This window comes from Spinacia oleracea, chromosome 4 (genome assembly GCF_020520425.1).
Source record: "Spinacia oleracea cultivar Varoflay chromosome 4, BTI_SOV_V1, whole genome shotgun sequence".
Taxonomy (NCBI): domain Eukaryota; kingdom Viridiplantae; phylum Streptophyta; class Magnoliopsida; order Caryophyllales; family Amaranthaceae; genus Spinacia; species Spinacia oleracea.
Genome location: NC_079490.1, coordinates 56,598,294 through 56,611,808, shown reverse-complemented (window position 1 = coordinate 56,611,808; position 13,515 = coordinate 56,598,294). Strand labels below are relative to the sequence as shown.

The 13,515-nt window shown below is 35.6% G+C and overlaps 3 protein-coding genes across 3 annotated transcripts; all 3 read left to right on the top strand.

Moving 5' to 3' along the window:
- The first annotated feature begins 434 nt into the window (after positions 1 to 434).
- LOC110803723 (uncharacterized) lies at positions 435 to 13,066 on the top strand. The gene is made up of 8 exons (XM_022009262.2): positions 435 to 734; positions 8,197 to 8,496; positions 8,584 to 8,638; positions 8,828 to 9,004; positions 9,151 to 9,243; positions 9,335 to 9,441; positions 10,599 to 11,027; positions 12,838 to 13,066. Exons 2-8 carry the CDS (start codon positions 8,201 to 8,203, stop codon positions 12,863 to 12,865), a joined length of 1,185 nt encoding a protein of 394 aa, XP_021864954.2. The 5' UTR covers positions 435 to 734; positions 8,197 to 8,200; the 3' UTR covers positions 12,866 to 13,066.
- On the top strand, positions 3,790 to 5,961 carry LOC110803721 (uncharacterized). The gene is made up of 2 exons (XM_022009260.1): positions 3,790 to 4,332; positions 4,390 to 5,961. The coding sequence occupies exons 1-2, from the start codon at positions 3,790 to 3,792 to the stop codon at positions 5,959 to 5,961; spliced, it is 2,115 nt and encodes a 704-aa protein (XP_021864952.1).
- Positions 5,949 to 7,945, top strand: LOC130459767 (uncharacterized). The gene is made up of 4 exons (XM_056827311.1): positions 5,949 to 6,118; positions 6,192 to 6,497; positions 6,584 to 6,644; positions 6,722 to 7,945. Exons 1-4 carry the CDS (start codon positions 5,967 to 5,969, stop codon positions 7,529 to 7,531), a joined length of 1,329 nt encoding a protein of 442 aa, XP_056683289.1. The 5' UTR covers positions 5,949 to 5,966; the 3' UTR covers positions 7,532 to 7,945.
- Positions 13,067 to 13,515: the final 449 nt, after the last annotated feature.

Sequence of the window (13,515 nt, the reverse complement as noted above, 5' to 3'; positions counted from 1 at the left end):
GTTGGAAAATGTTTTATAAAAAGCAAGGAATTAGTAGGGTTACAGGATATTCCTTAGGGAATATTTTTGTTTCGCAGGTTGTCTCGAGGTACATGTCAATGTGTACCAGATACTACAAAAAAAGCAGGTTTGGGCGACGAGTTAATATTTTATGGGCAACGAGAAATATATTTGTTGCCCGAAATAGAACAAAAGGCGACGGTGTATAATTTCGTTGCCCAAATCTACAATTTTGTGCGACAAGAAGGTTTTCGGTAGCCCAAAATCTTTTCTGGGAGACAATCATTAATCCATTGCCCAAACTTATATTTTGGGCAACAAAATTTTATTCTATTTCCCTTTATCATATTTGTGCAACAACCAATTTCTAAATTGTTGCCCATTATAAATAAAAGATCCAGCCCAATTCTTTTTTTCGTTACCCTTGCCAAAAAATAGGCGGAAAAAAAATCCCGCTTCTTCTTTCCCACTCCTCCACTCCTCCACGAACTTCTGCAACTTCCATGAACTTCGGCTCTTTCTCTTCCATGAATTTCGGCTCCATCTCTTCTGGAGTTAATCCTACTGCCAATTTCCTGCGTTTCTTCTTCAAGGATTACCAGGTGAAGAGAATTATAAATTCACTTTCGTTTAATTTACAGAGAAATTGAGCGCTCAATCCCCTACTTAATTCTATTCATTATTTTTTTTAAAAATCGGCGGCGAGGTCGGCTCCGGCACCGCTCTTCTTCGAGGTTCTTATCTCCTTTACTCGTCTTTTTCTATTTTGGCACTGATGAGTTAAACATGTTTCTGCATATCGATCACCATAACTTTGATTTTTTTGATTGAACTTCCAACTTTTTCTGAATTTCCTATAATTTTTGTTGAATTTCCAATAATATATGTTGAATTTCCTATAATTTTTGCTGAATTTCCTATAATTTTTGTTATAATTTCCTATAACTTTGCAATTCACTAATGTTCATTTGATAGGGAATTGAATGTTAGATCATACAACTTTGGGGGGTAAGGAGGGGGGTTATGGTTAGGCTATATTTAAGCACCTGCAGTTTGCAAGAGGGCCTTGCTGTTCACTACCAAAATTTCAACTTCTGGGAAATCTGAGTGTGCTGTAAATCCTGTAATACAGACTTTAATTGGCAGAATTCTCGTGAGTTTAGGACTAGCAGTCTCAGATTCTATGCTGAGTTGAGGAATAGGGGTATCAATTTTCTATAGATGTATAAAACTTATGGGAGGCTTGTATATTTCTCAGTGTTATTCCTTGCAAAAATAGAAGCTTGCTAGGCTTTAGAATGTTTAGATTTTATTTTCGCACTCAGGTTTTAGTCTGCAGTTATGTTGAGAATGTTCAGATTTTAAAATCATCACGTACATAAGACCACGAGCAATATTGTAGTGAATTACAGCCTTGCGGGAGACTATATATAACTTAGTGAATAGAAACTTCCTGGAACTCAGATTGCAGAAGCTTTGAAATTATATATTCTTGAAACCGATGGAATAAGTAGAAATGTATACTAGAGTTCATGGAGACGGTGGAGCTTTGCATTAACTTGAGGAAACTGTTTGTTGATATGCTATTCTGCTACAGCTTTGCATCTGCTATGTTGAATCTGCTACCTGATGCTTCTGCTTTGATTTTGCTTTGCTATCTGCTGCTTTGATATGCTATGCTGAATCTGCTACCTGATGCTTCTGCTTTGATATGCTATGCTGAATCTGCTACCTGATGCTTCTGCTTTGATTTTGCTTTGCTATCTGCTGCTTTGATATGCTATACTATGCTACGCTATTCTGCTTAATTTGCTTCTGTTTTTCTTCAACAAGTTTTATTAGTAAGAAACAGACAAACTGAATTTTCTGTTAATAAGAGATAAAAGTTGGTTTTATGGGGTGGCTTGAATATTTCTCAGTGTTATTCCTTGCAAATATAGAAGCTTGCTAGGCCTGAGAATGTTTAGATTTTATTTTGGCACTCAGGTTTTAGTCTGCAGTTATGTTGAGAATGATCAGATTTTAAATCATCACATACTTAAGACCACGAGCAATATTGTAGTGAATTGCAAGAGAATATATATAACTTAGTAAATAGAGACTTCCTGGAACTCAGACTGCAGAAGCTTTAAATTTATATATTCTTGAAACCGATGGAATAAGTAGAAATGTGAAGGTGTTGTGATTAGCTCAAAATGTTCTAGGAAGGTTGTTTGGGTGTGGGTTATGAAAGCTTCTGGTTTATCCTAACTGACTGGATAACAAAGTCATGCATAAATTACCAAAACATACACCTTCTACAATTTTAATTTGTCAGCATTACATCTCCTTGAATTCTGGGTTGAGTTTAAACTCTTTTCATTATCGGAAATTTACCCTTAACTTGCTTGCGTTCCTTTTTCATCATCAAACCAATTCTCACTTCTCACGTCTTCCCTGTGATGGCAAACTTGAGGAGTGATGCATATTTGGCTACTTTTTGTTTTTTTTTATTGTTGTTGTGATTCCGAACACCATTTATTTCTCATGTTGGTTGATTAAGGAATTGAGGTTCTTAGATTCTGAAAAAGTTCAGTTCTTGGGTACTAAAATATTGCAAATTTTATTTTAATAAACTAAAGAAAAAATACAGAGAAAGTTGGAAAAAAAATAGTGAAGAAATTAGAACAAAAAACTCTTAAAGTCACACGATTATAATCATGAATAAGAAAACTGTACCCTTGTTCACGGTGACTCAATGGGTGTGGGGTGCCAAGTCTCCAAAACGTTCATAGTAGGGGCCATTGGCCATTCTTCTTAAGGCTCATGGTTTCAGTTATCACATTTCAAGGGGCAAACTGTATTTTTTCAAGGCTAAACCAGAAGCTTTCATAACCAATACCCAAACAACCTTCCTAGTTCCTACTGCTGACCAGAAAAATCTAGCTCATACATGAACACCCAAACCAGCTGCTGTAACATTGTATAACCTCTACCTGAGACCGGAACAGAACCTGCTGATCTGACCAGAAAGCTAAAGAGAACATAACCTGCTGATCTGACCAGTAAAGTTGTACTATTAACATGTTATTAGCTTGAGAATTAGGGAAACTAACAAGCTTATTAGACACTCTGTCCTACATTCTCAATGATTGTATATTATTGAATGTTTCTTGCATCATCAAAGAATATTTTTTAGGGAAATAAGTATTTTGTAATTGAACCTTTAGCTTAATGTAAAGAGGGATTCTTAATGCTTCAAGGTTTGCTTCTATAGAACTAGTCTTATATGCACGCGATGCGTGCAAGTATTTAAAAACTAAATATTTTATTAATTATAGTACATTTAATCACCTAAAAAATAATAATAATGTTCATATACAACAAAATTTGACTTCCCTAGTAAAATACTAAAATGAACTTGCAGTCTAGCATTAAAATATACTCGGTAATTTGAGACAAAATCACAATGATAACATTCACAACCTTTAAGAAGAAGAAAATACAAATACAAACCACAGAACTCAATTCACAAAGAGTAAATCAAACCTTTAATTTTATTTTATGCAATTTTATTTTTTATAAATTAATGATGTTCTTTACATCCTTGAGTATTTTATAAATTAATGACGAATTTTAGGTTTTAATTAGATATACATTGTTTTTCTCCTTTAGCGCTTATTTGATCATTATTGCTTGTTTTTCTACATACCCCTTATACATATAACTTTTTCGTGAATCTAATGTAACTAATAAGTCCGTTTACTTTTATTTTTTTTAATATTTTTTTTACTTTACTTGATTTAAAGAATGAATAGAGATCGGTCTTGGATGAATCACAATGGGATAAAGGATAGACGAAAAACCGCGTACAAATTAGGGGTTGATGATTTTCTACAGTTTGCTTTCAAGGAAATAAGTAATGAAACACCGTTGAAATATCCGTGCTTGAAATGTAGATTGCTTTTAGCCCAAAATCGAAAAGACATGCAATGTCACTTACTAGTATATGGTATCGATAGTAGTTATAATCCATGGGTTAGTCACGGAGAAAATGATGAGCAATATGATAATAGTGATGAAGTTGACACAGAGGCGACCGAGGAGGTTGAGGAAACTGAAATTCCCTTTGACGACATGGCTCCATTAGTTTTCGATGCAACAAATGCGTGGAATTCAACTTCTTCGGTGTTGGATGATAATGAGAATACTACTGATTATGGTTCAAGTGGGGGCAATAATGAATATCCAAAGGAGTTAATGACATTGGTGGAAGATATGGAGGCCGAGTTGTATCCAGGGTGTACCACATACAAGAGATTAGAGTTCATTATCTCATTGTTACACAACAAAGTAAGCAATAAGTGGACCGACAAGTCTTTTACAATGTTATTGAAGTCTTTGCATTAGGCTTTTAATTATGACAAACATTTTCCTGCAAATGCTAATCAAGCAAAAAGATACACAAGATCATTGGGGCTAGATTATGTAAAGATTGATGCTTGTATTAACCATTGCATTTTGTATCGAAAGGAATTTGCGAATGAAGAAAAATGCCCTAAGTGTCTGGCTCCTAGATGGAAGGAGAAAGTTGTGCATGGCGGTGATGAATATTCAGATGATGAGGATGTGGATGTCCAAAAGACAACTCGAGTTCCTCAATTAATCTTGCGTCATTTCCCCCTAATTCCGAGGTTGCAAAGGATGTTCATATCTTCAAAGTTAGCAAGGCATATGCGATGGCATAAAGTTGATAACAAAGATGATGGTATAATGAGACACCCAGCAGATTCAGAAGCATGGAAGTCTTTGGACACAATATTTCCCGACTTTGCTAAAGATGCACGTAATGTACGCTTGGGTTTATCTAGTGATGGGTTTAATCCCGGGGCTAACATGAGTAGTAGATACAGTATTTGGCCAGTGATGTTGGTTCCATATAATCTACCTCCTTGGATGTGCATGAAGAGTGATAATATGATATTATCTTTATTAATTCCTGGTCCTAAATCTCCAGGAAATGATATAGATGTATTTTTGCAACCTCTAATAGACGAACTTAAGGAATTATGGGAGTCTGGGGTAAAAACCTTTGATGCACATTCCAAAGAGACTTTTAATATGCGAGCAGTATTGTTGTGGACTATTAATGACTTTCCAGCTTATGCTAATTTGTCCAGTTGGAGCACTAAAGGGGCTCTTGCATGCCCTAATTGTCATTTAGATACACAATCTCATTATTTGAAGCATGGACACAAGTATTGCTATATGGAAAATCTAAGGTGGCTACCAGAAGATCATAAATGGAGGCTTAATAAGAGGTCGTTTGGTGGGAAAGTGCAAAGGAGTCCTCCTCCCGATCATCTAACAGGGCATGATGTGATGGAGCAATTAACCGGATACTCAAATGTAGAGTTTGGAAAAGAGGTTAATGGAAAACGTAAGAGAGGTGAAAGATATATCGTGCATCAATGGAAAAAACTAAGTATTTTCTACCAATTGCCTTATTGGAGGCATCTCTTGGTTCGGCACAACTTGGATGTGATGCATGTGGAAAAGAATGTATGCGAAAGTATCTTAGGCACAATTCTTGATTTAACGGGAAAGAATAAGGACTCTCTGAATGCTCGATTGGACTTAGCAGACATGAAAATGCATGACAAGTTACGTGCAAAGTCACTTGGGAATAATAAATGGCAAGTCCCACCGGCACCTTACTACTTGACTTTGAATGAAATGAGGAAAATAGTAACATTTTTATCCAAATTGGCTTTCCCAGACGCTTATTCATCAAATATTTCACGGTGTGCCTCCTTGCAAGATGGAAAGGTAATGGGAATGAAAACTCATGATTATCAAGTTTTCATGCAAGACTTACTTATGCCGGCATTCAAAGGTGTCTTAGATGAGAATGTTCTAGAGCCTTTACAAGAGCTTAGTTTGTTTTTCAAGCAATTGTGTTCTAAAACCTTAAAGACCTAAAGCAAATGGAAAAAAACATAGCAATCACCTTATGCAAGTTGGAACGCATATTCATTCCTGCTTTTTTTGATGTGATGATACATCTTCCTATACACTTGGCTACTGAAGCTAGACTAGCAGGGCCTGTACATTATCGTTGGATGTATCGCTTTGAAAGGTGAGTTTTGTTAGCTATGGTTATAGTAGAATAACATTTATAGTGTTGTTGTACTAATTTTTTTATTTATTAGGGCAATGCGAACATTTAAGTTATTTGTGCGGAACAAAGCTCACCCGGAAGCTCCAATTGCTAACGGGTACATTGAAATGGAATGTTTGACATTTTGCTCGAGATATATGTCTAAGATTGAGACGATATTCAATCGCCCTGATCGAAATGATGACATTAGCCATTCTCAACCGTGTAACTTGTCCATCTTCTCTATAACGGGAAAGACTTTGGGGAAGACTAGTCTAAGACAAATGACTGTTGAAGAGAGACGAGAAGCTCAACTTTATGCATTGTTTAACTGTGATAAAGCACAACCTTTCTTGACGTGAGTGTTTTCTTATATATATAGGTATATATCGTTTTCTCATTTAATAAATGAAACTAAGTAGGTGCTTATAATTTTATGTGTAGTGAGTATGAAAACGAGCCGATCTCTCAAAAAATTGACCTTTGCAAGTGGTTTGAAAATAGAGTAAGTGAATGCATTATTTGTTTCACAATTTTTTATTTTGTTTAATTGTTTAGTTGTTAACTATTAATGACATATAGATTGCAAAGCTTTGGAAAGAAGAGGATCCTAGAGTTACCGAAGAGTTGTTGTGTTTAGCACGTGGACCGATGAAAAAAGTTGTCTCTTTTGATGGATACGTCATTAATGGATTTAGATTTCACACCAGAAAACGGCAAAGAAATCGAAAAACTCAAAATAGTGGTGTAGTTGTGAAAGGGGACGAGGAAAGCGGACAAAAGGATTTCTATGGGATTTTAGAGGAGGTTGTTGTGCTAGAGTATGATGCCTTAAAGAATCGAAGTAGTCCCAAAATTGTGTTGTTTAAGTGTAAGTGGTTTGATGTGTTCGATGAGGAAAGAGGGATCAAAAAAGGTAATTTAGGAGCAGTGCTTATCAATGTTCATCGGAGGTTGAAAACCAATGAGTCATTTGCATTAGCTTCTCAAATTGAGCAAGTGTTCTATGTAGCTTGTCATAATGAACCGCAATGGAGATTTGTTATTAAAGCTAATCCACGAAACTTTTTCGATTTCCCTAATGACGAAGATGCTCAAGAAATGGAATCATTATGGGAACATGCACAATCACATGTACCCAACTATGAAGATAAGCAAGATGGAGATATCCCTTTAGTGAGAAATGATGTTGAATTTGAGGTGGTTGATGCTCCTATTGTAGATGATGATCATATGAATGAAATAGATGGTGAACATGAGGAGAATGAAGATGATGAAGCAAGTGAGGATGAGTTTTTCGATACAGAGTCTATCTTGCAAGATTTTGACAATGATCTTGATGACGAGGGATCTCAAAGTGACAGCTCTACTGATTCACCAACTAGTGAATGACAACTCATCCTTGTGAGCGACAACTGGTATAGTTTATCAGGATATTGTATAAAATTATGATTTTGCCTTTGATTATTAGTTTATTAACAATTTACAATTTTGATATTGGCGAAATGGTGCTTGTTTTTACAGTGTGTGAAGAATCGCGACAGTTCTAGGAAGAGCTGCAATTGATAATTTTGAGGAATTATGTTTGAAGTGACTACTTTTAAATTAGCATACAAGGGAATTTACTTTTTTTTTTGTTATAGTCTGTGTTTGAATAACTGGTGTTATTATGATTTTTTTTCTTCTAATGTGTTTATTTAATTATAGTGACTTTATTACAATTTTTTAAGTATGTTTTTTTTAATTATAATGATTTTTATTGAAGTATATAGATAACTATTACTATTGTTATAGCCGGTTTGTGAATATATATATATATATATATATATATATATATATATATATATATATATATATATATATATATATATATATATATATATATATATTATAGTTTGTGATTTATCCACATGCGTGTTTTATTTTGATTTATCAATAATAATCCTTGAAATTGGTAAGCATTTGCATATCTCCTTTCTATTTACAAAACAATATCTTGAATAACTATTAATATAGATTCACTAACTTTTGATATAATGTTCATTGAATGTTTATAGGAAAATGTCAATCATCACAACACCATCTCAACCGGAAATCGAACAAGAAACCGAGCCACTGAAGTTGACTTACCGTCAGCAACGGAGACTTGATCAAGCTGCTCTTCGGCTTAAATTTCCTGGCCGCAAGAGGCGTGGGCCTACGAGGGGCATAAAATATGCTCCCAAAGGGATGAATTCTGAAGAAAAGGTTACAGTCACTTTCTTGGATGAGCTTCGACGTGTGGTTGGGGAAAAGGCAAATGAGTTCATATGTGATTGTAGCAATTGGGTGGAGGAGTTTTGTCCCTTAAACTCTGTGTATGTCTATGTTTGCTTTAATTTTGTAGCTTATCTTTTGCACACATGTATAATATATGTTTCATGAATAAACTGCTTTGATAACAGGAATTGGGCTAAAATGGATCCAGATCAAAAACAAAGGTTGTATGACAAAATTCTGGTAAGTTATTGTGGATTGAGGTTGAGGTATAAAGCTGCCACTCACTGTGTACATTTGATATAGAGCTGCCAAAGGTGTAGTAGGCTCACTGTGTACTAATTGAATGGACTAACTGAATATTCTGCATGTTACAGAAGAATATTTAAAAGTTCTGAATTTATATGAATATTATTTATGGTTTTCATGTAGGGGAAGTATAATTTACCCGAGAAGGTTGGTGGTGCTAATGTAGTTGAAGCATTGAGCTTTCAATGTTCTATTTTATATAGACATTGGAGATTCAGGCTCAAGGAAGCACATTATAGAGGCAAGACAAAGGCACAGGCAAGAGCCAATAAACCTCCGACTGTTGATAAGGAAGCATGGGTATGGTTGGTTGATGAGTACTGGGGTAGTCCAAAACAAGAGGTTTATTTCTTTTCCATGTGTTTAATTTACTTATTAATTTGTAATCGTACTATATTATTTTTACTAAGATTTGTTTTTTGAATTTCTTACATATGCACTTGTAGCGTATTAGCAAAATTAATACAGAGAACAAGCTAAGGCTAACGGAAACACCAGCCAATGGTTCAAGGTCTACAGCAAGAATATGCTATGACATGGTGTGTAATTTTGGAATTTTCTATTAGTAGGTTGCAATGTAATTTTGTATTGGTATACATGACGTATAATTATTTGTTGTATTACATGTAGATGAATGAGCCACCTGTGTTTTCCACGCAAGATCTTGAAGGATCATCAGAACCTGTTGAAGTGGAACAAGAACCCATCTATCTCAGATTGTTTGAGAAGACCAAAAAGTAAGTCGAACTTTAATTTAACTGCATTATCAAAATATATTTACCGAAGTTACTTTAAATTTGGTTTCAAGGATCAACAAAATCTGTGAATCTGTGAAAATGTCTTCCTGTTTCCAGACTGCATTATGTTTACAATCCTTTGAATGTGGTCTCATGGATGTAGGGATTAACAATTTAACTTGATTTATATGGAGTCCTCTGTGTAATGAAAGTGTTGCATCTTTAGGATATAGAAGAATATTTGCATAGTGTCTAATCCAAACACACAAAATGGAACATGGTCTGTCGAAACCAGTTTTTTAAAGCTTCAGCAGCTTTGGTTCTGTTTGAGTTATTTTGCCAAGATCCTTACAGGTCAAACAGGCTAGTTTGATAGGAAGAACAGACCATTCCAGTCTATTTTGCTTCCTGAATCAATCAGTTGGATCAGCTATGTTTTTTATTCTTTCAACAATGCTTAGAAGTCACACATGATCAAGTCTTTAATTGGGACAAAATGTAATGGAAATCACCATATTACATATCTATTTAGCACGAATCGAAACTGATTTAGCACTTACCATGCCCCGCATCTGTAAGATCGATACCAACTTTAAAAAAAGAGTACTCAGCAGTGCAGGCTGTTTCCCCTGCTGATAATCCTCAGCCCTCTGTCTATTGAAAGTGCTGCATCTCTTTAGGATATAGAAGAATATATAGCTTTTCAGAAAGTTGGATACTACGGAGTACTATAGGGGAATAAGATGGTGCCTAAACATATTTCTGGAAGTTGGTGACTAATGATAGAAGTGTAACATCTGCTGAGACTTATTGGTTTGCAGTTGACTTGTATAAAGTTCAGGCAGGGACTTATGCAGACAAGTGGCTTAATGCCAGATAAAAGAAGTTCTACGTGCTAACCTGAGCATAAGCAGTCCGAATAGACAATCTGATATAAGTGCTGATGATTAGTGTACTGGTGCTGTTTTCATGATGCTATTTTTTGTTGGGCTAAATGTTTTGCACGATCTCCATGCCTGGGTGCAATGATTTGAGGCCAATTTTTGGATGCATTAAATTATATACGTGAGCTAATGTGCATTAAGTAATATATTTCATTGTTTGTTTTTTAAAGTATTATCTTATAGTTCTAATAAATTGCAAATTTCATTTTCTAGGCATAAGAAAAAGGATGGAGGTTCTGGTTGGGAGCCAATTGCTGAAAAAAATTATGAAGAACTCAAAAAACTTCATGAAGCTCAGATTGAGGAACATGGTAAGGATACGCTCAATGTCAAAGATGCTTACATTAAGGTTTTAAAACCTAAATCTGGGTATGTACGAGGACTTGGTTCTGGAGCTCGGCCACCTAAAAAAGGTAGAAATGGAGAGAACAATGAACGAGTGGAGCTCTCTACCCAAGTTAACACACTTAGTGCATCAAATGAGGAGTTGAGAGTATCAAATGAGCAGCTTAAAGGATCTAATGAAGAGCTTAAAGCATCCAATGAGGAGCTTAAAGCAGAATTTTCTAGAATGAACAAAGAAGCTATTGAACGTGAACAGAAACTGAGAGAAGATATGCTGAAAATGTTCGAGGACATGAGGTAAATTTTTGTTGCATTCTTATTTTTTAGGTTTGTCAGAAATATTAGTTAGGTTTTAACTATTCATGACTCATGTAACGTGCTTGAAATAAATATTTGGGGCAAAAGTGAAAGAACAACCATTAAAAGAACTACTGAAACTAAGAATATCATTGACAGTAATCTGGACACTTGAATTCTCCTTAGCACTCGCCTGCAGTAGCTTTACCAGAGCCAAACAATCGGTTTCCAGTTCTGCATTTCAGAACCCCGCTTCATAGGCATAGTTAAGCCCAAACCACACTGCCTCTGCCTCTGCCTCCGCCTGTAGGGCTGTGATATTAGGTGAAAATTTATTTAAGATTTGAGAGAAGTCGGAGAACTTGGAAATGTAGGTTTTTTGGCTGTAGGTCATGAGAAGTGGGTAGTTGGTCAAGTTTTTAACTTACTGGAAGTATTTAATTGTTGAGGTTGGAGTGGTTGGACTACTTTTTCCTTTTCAAATCTGACACAGATACCGTAGTCTGGTTGTAATATATGTGTGCAACAAGGGTACTTCCACAGGTGTGTGACTCGGATACTTTATGAAAGGTTCACATGTTGTTGCCCTGAACTTAGTATTGAACTGTCTAATTCTCGACCTGTGTGACATTGTGGTGAATTAGTACAATAAAAAGTAAATAAAATTAAGAACTCTTCACTTGGCTTGGGATTTGAAGAGGCAAAGGCAAACAGACATAGCTGTTAAGATGCTTTCTTTGGGATCGAAACCTGGTGAGTATTAAATTGTTGTAGACAGTTCATACCAGAGTCTGGGTGGAACACCTTGATTGTTTTGCACTGCAATCAATTGTATCAATATCTTTCTGTACCTAAACCCATCAAACTAAGGATTCCTTTCACAGGCTGGCTATTTGGTTCTCCTACTTGGATTTAGCACATGACTGTAGGTCATGGGAAGTGGGTAGTTGGTCAATTTGGTCACTTTGCATGCTATGCTAGAAGATCTGCTAGAGTGGAAATGGACCTACCTGCAGCTATTGGCAAAATGAGGTTATCACTTTCAGTCATATGGTCATGATCAGAGAATAATTCACCTGAAGCATAGTCGGTTTAACTATTATTATTCACTGCATTGTATCAGCTGGCTGTATGAAGAAAACAGAGAGTGTTTTATGATTAGGAGAGGGTGTTTACTATGTGACTCCATATGCCAATTCATCTCATGATGTGTTCTACTCATCATTAGTCTCCTTTCCTTCTGTTTTCACTCTGAGTTTCAGTGCATATTTTCCCTCTACTGCTCGCAACTTTTTCTTGTTTCTTCTTGCATACACTTTCAGTGTAGCACCTGTTAGTCCATGTTCACGGACCCACTGGACTGTCACTTGTTTCCAGCACCTGTTGGTCTGTGTTCACTGACCTCACTGGACTGTTTTCCAGCACCTGTTAGTCTGTGTTCACTTACCTCACTGGACTATTTCCAGCACCTGGTATTTTCTGTTGCATCTGCTCGCACTGTCTGCTGCAGGGCCTCCCTTGCCTTGCCCATCGCCTAACTTACCCCACTCAGCGCTCACTGTTATGCTGCAGCGTCTCACTACTATGCTGCAGCGTCTCACTGCTATGCTGCAGCTGACTGGCATTAATGTTGTGTTCAATTACCATCTAGCTAATTTTGTGTATTTTATTTCATAAATAAACAGAAATTTGTATTTAATTACCATCTAGATATACTTGAATCGTTAATTTGAATTATATGCTAAAGATTAGATTGGTTATCATTTTTTTTAATCACACAAGTACCTAATTTGGCGTTTTATCTTATCAGGAACAATGGATCAAAAACATCGTCCTAAATTGGGTCGAGGAGAGCTCTTTGAATTGAAGTATGATCGAGCATTCGAGTTTGCCGTATATGAACTCCTTAGACTACAACTAGTGTTAAGTATTTAGTTTATTTCAAACTTTTAGTTTTTATAGCACAATGTTGTTTTAGATGATTATGTATATATGCACACAATGTTAGAGTGACATATATTAATTTATATTTTATTTTATTGTCGTCTTTGGATAAATATGTACTTGTTATTCATAATTGTTTTTTATGTCAATCTTTTTTTCATTAATCATTTAGCACATATATAAACAGGGAAGAAATCATATACGGAATATGTAGCTTATAATACGCATGGGCGAAAAATATGTTGACATAAGCATTATTAATTTGGCGCGTGATTTAAACTTGTGTGCAACAAGTTTCGTTGCCCATAATACTATGGGCAACAAAGATAGTGTTGCACAAAACTACCATTAAAAAAATTAATGACTCATTTGGGCGACGGAATCCAAACAGTCATCGCACCAAGTGACAGTTTATAGGCAACGAAAAAGATAATTTGTTGCCCAAAGATATCGACTTATGGACAACGAAAGTGAAAGTCGTTGCACAAAGTCACAAACATAGGACAACGACTCTAAACTTCGTCGCACATTTGTTTACACTTTA